The sequence below is a fragment of the Athene cunicularia genome (genome assembly GCF_003259725.1).
Source record: "Athene cunicularia isolate RWA chromosome 6 unlocalized genomic scaffold, athCun1 chr6_part2, whole genome shotgun sequence".
In the NCBI taxonomy this organism is placed as follows: domain Eukaryota; kingdom Metazoa; phylum Chordata; class Aves; order Strigiformes; family Strigidae; genus Athene; species Athene cunicularia.
Window position 1 is genome coordinate 986,198 of NW_020799106.1, and position 2,834 is coordinate 989,031.

The window sequence follows — 2,834 nt, forward strand, 5'->3', positions numbered from 1 at the left end:
GGAGAATGGCACAACCGACACTTCTTTTTCCTGTTATGTGACAATACCGAGGCACTGAAGGCAGAGCACTTTTTTCGCCGGATCTACCCCACAGTTTCTCCCTCGCATTTGTTTGGGAGGAGGCGTTTCTCAGCCGGGCCTGGCTGTTCCCACCCCTTGGGGAGAAGGCAGCATGTGCCAGGCTGGCCGGGGAGCAGCACCCTGCACCCTGAGCCTGAGCTCCGGCCCCACGGGGCAGCTGTGCTGGGCTGGATCAGCGCCGTGAACACCAAGGTGGGGAGCAAACCCTACAGGATGGGATACTGTGTTAATTCTGCGTTAATTCAGGGACTTCGTGAGGCTCCACCTGTCAGTTCAGCTGGACCAGCAGACCTGCCCCTCAGGGGCTATTTTCTCACCCTGTTAGCTGGTCTAATTCCCCTTGTTTGCACCGAGAGCTCATCAGCTTAGCCCTTAGCTGGTTGAATAAGAAGTTAGCCACTGGCATGGAAAATCCCGTATTTTTTTACCTTCAGTTCAATCCACCCAGAAGCCGGAAGGTGACCACGGCTCCTGTCACCATGACTCTTGGCTGATCCAGGAGATGTAGCCGAGAGGTGCAGGAGGGTCCCATCCGGGGGCTGTGGCAGCAGTGCTGCTCCCAGAGCCTCTCCTGCCACATCGCTCATTTTCTGCACACTTGTCTTGTTTATCCCTCCTGGGACCTCGTGGCGTGAGGCCCAGGCTGTCACATTGTGTGGAGTCACCTCACCCTTGTCCTCCAGCCACGGGGCGGTGGGAGGGACCGCGCAGCCCCTGGCCCTGCTCCTGCTGCCCTGGCAGGTTGTGTCTCCGCCAGGTCCTGCAGGTGTTTCCCGAGGTACCAGAAGTTCATGGTTTGTTCCCCATGCTCCCGTTTTTCCATTGTTGTGTTGAAGCCAGTATTCAGTGTTCACTCTCCAAAGAAGAAAGCCTATAAAGACCATTCAATTAAGTGAGATTTAACAGGAATTATAGGTTTATAGTCTTAGAGATTATATTTAAGAGGGAGTAAAGATGTTTTATTACTATGTTGTGAGACTTTTTTTCCAGTTACTCTGTATTTCCAACTTCAGGGGGTTTTTTTAATGAATAAATTAAAAAAAAAAAAAATCCAAAGGTGCTTCTGTGCATGGTATGCTTCTGCTGGCAACGATGCCTCGTCGTTGCTTGGTACGTGACCGCGCGGGCACAGGCAGCCAGGCAGGTGTCTGGGGCAAGGAAATGCCCCCCTCTGTGGGCTGCAAGTCGGGGGGAGGCTCTGCGGGTTTTGGGTGCCGCCACCCTGGAAGGAGAGGAGGGGAGAAGCGGGATGCCGCGGGACGGGGACAGGCAGGGTCGCAGAGAAGCCCCCGGCTGAGCACCCTTTGAGCTCTGCAGCCCCCGCAGCACGGCCTCGGGGTCAGGCAGGCTCCTGGAGAGGCAGCAGGTTTAGTCTGATGCCAGTGTTCACCGGGTACCGGTTTATTATGATCTTGCTACGCGTGGTGGTGGGATGTTTTGTCTTTCCCGGGCTGTTTCCTCGCTGTGATTCCGCAGCTCTCCCTATAGTCTCTGGTTTTCCGTTGTCGCTCTGTGTGGGAGAAGCACTGGATTGTTTTCACTCCCCCTCGCCCACGGCCCCGTGCTGGTCCCCAGTCAGCACTGGCTCATGCCTGACCCCATACGCACCAGCTCCCAGGGGCTTCTCCAAGACAAGGTTCTTTCCCCACTTGGCTGGTTTTGCCCCCTCCTCACCCCTGCGGAGCCCTGTCACACGTGCTGCAACCTCCCAACCTCCCCATCCCTGCTGCCAAGCCCCAGAGCTACTCGGCATTCCGGTTTCTTTGCAATTTCTAACTGTGAAAGAATAGAAATGAAGCAGAGGACATCTGCGTATTCTAAAAATCCATCGTGTTTATTACTTCAAAGCTAAAAGTCTGACAAGACTAGGAAGTCCCTTGAAGTGTAACACCAACAGTCAGCACGGGTCAAGCAGGTCAGTTCAGACGCTGCGCAGTGACCTCGGTGCTGGGGGGCGGGGGAACGGGGGGCCTGGAACACACGGCAAAAACCGAACTACAACTAGGAAGCTGTTTGGGAGACTGCATGTCACCATTTACCCCACCCATTGCTGGCCGTGCGGTGCCGCTGTTGGGGTCGGTGGGATTGATGTCCATCATGTATAACCTGACTGACTTGTCTGTACCCCCAGCGCTCACCCACGGACTGACCCTTTTGTGCCAAATACAATCGTGTTATTGGATCGCCTTGGTGCTGCCTGTGTCCTTTAGGCTAGGCCTGATAACTGGCAAAACACATGCCTGTGTGAGGGAACGAGGGGAGGCCTTTGGCCTTTTGCCGCGTGCATTGCTACTGGGTTTGGAGGGTCTTCGTTAAAGCTTGGCTTCGTGTGTGTCTGTGTGTGGCTCCGTGACAGTGGTGCAGAGGCCGCCTGGGCTCCATGTTTGCAGCCAGACACCCACACCCTTACCCCCCGCTCCCAGCGCTCCCCAAGCCTGCTGCTGTCCCAGCCACGTGCCCTGCCGTGCCCCGAGTCCCTGAGGCGTGGAACCTTCCTTGTGCCAGCACGTGCTGCGGCTCCAGGGCGTCTGCGACGGCGCCGCCGGGCAGGGCTGGGCTAGTAGAGGTCCGCGCTGTTCCTGTGCGGCGGCCGGGCCTTGTCCGGCTCCTCGCAGTCTGGGGGCCGCTGGGCTCCGCAGCCACCCTGGGGGTGGCAGAGCCCGTCCTGGCTGCCGGCGGGCAGGCTGTCCAGCGTGCTCTCCTTGCTGCCCGCCGCCTGCGCTTGGCCCCCGCGGCGGCGCCGGGGGCAGGCG

At 57.8% G+C, this 2,834-nt stretch overlaps 1 protein-coding gene across 1 annotated transcript in view; it reads right to left on the minus strand.

Annotated features, from left to right (window-relative positions):
• Positions 1–2,638: 2,638 nt before the first annotated feature.
• Positions 2,639–2,834, minus strand: part of LRIT2 (leucine rich repeat, Ig-like and transmembrane domains 2) — a 3,000-nt gene continuing 2,804 nt past the window's right edge. Inside the window, exon 4 of the mRNA XM_026851746.1 lies at positions 2,639–2,725. Coding sequence (XP_026707547.1) covers positions 2,639–2,725 — 87 coding nt within the window. The remainder of the gene's footprint in view (positions 2,726–2,834) is intronic.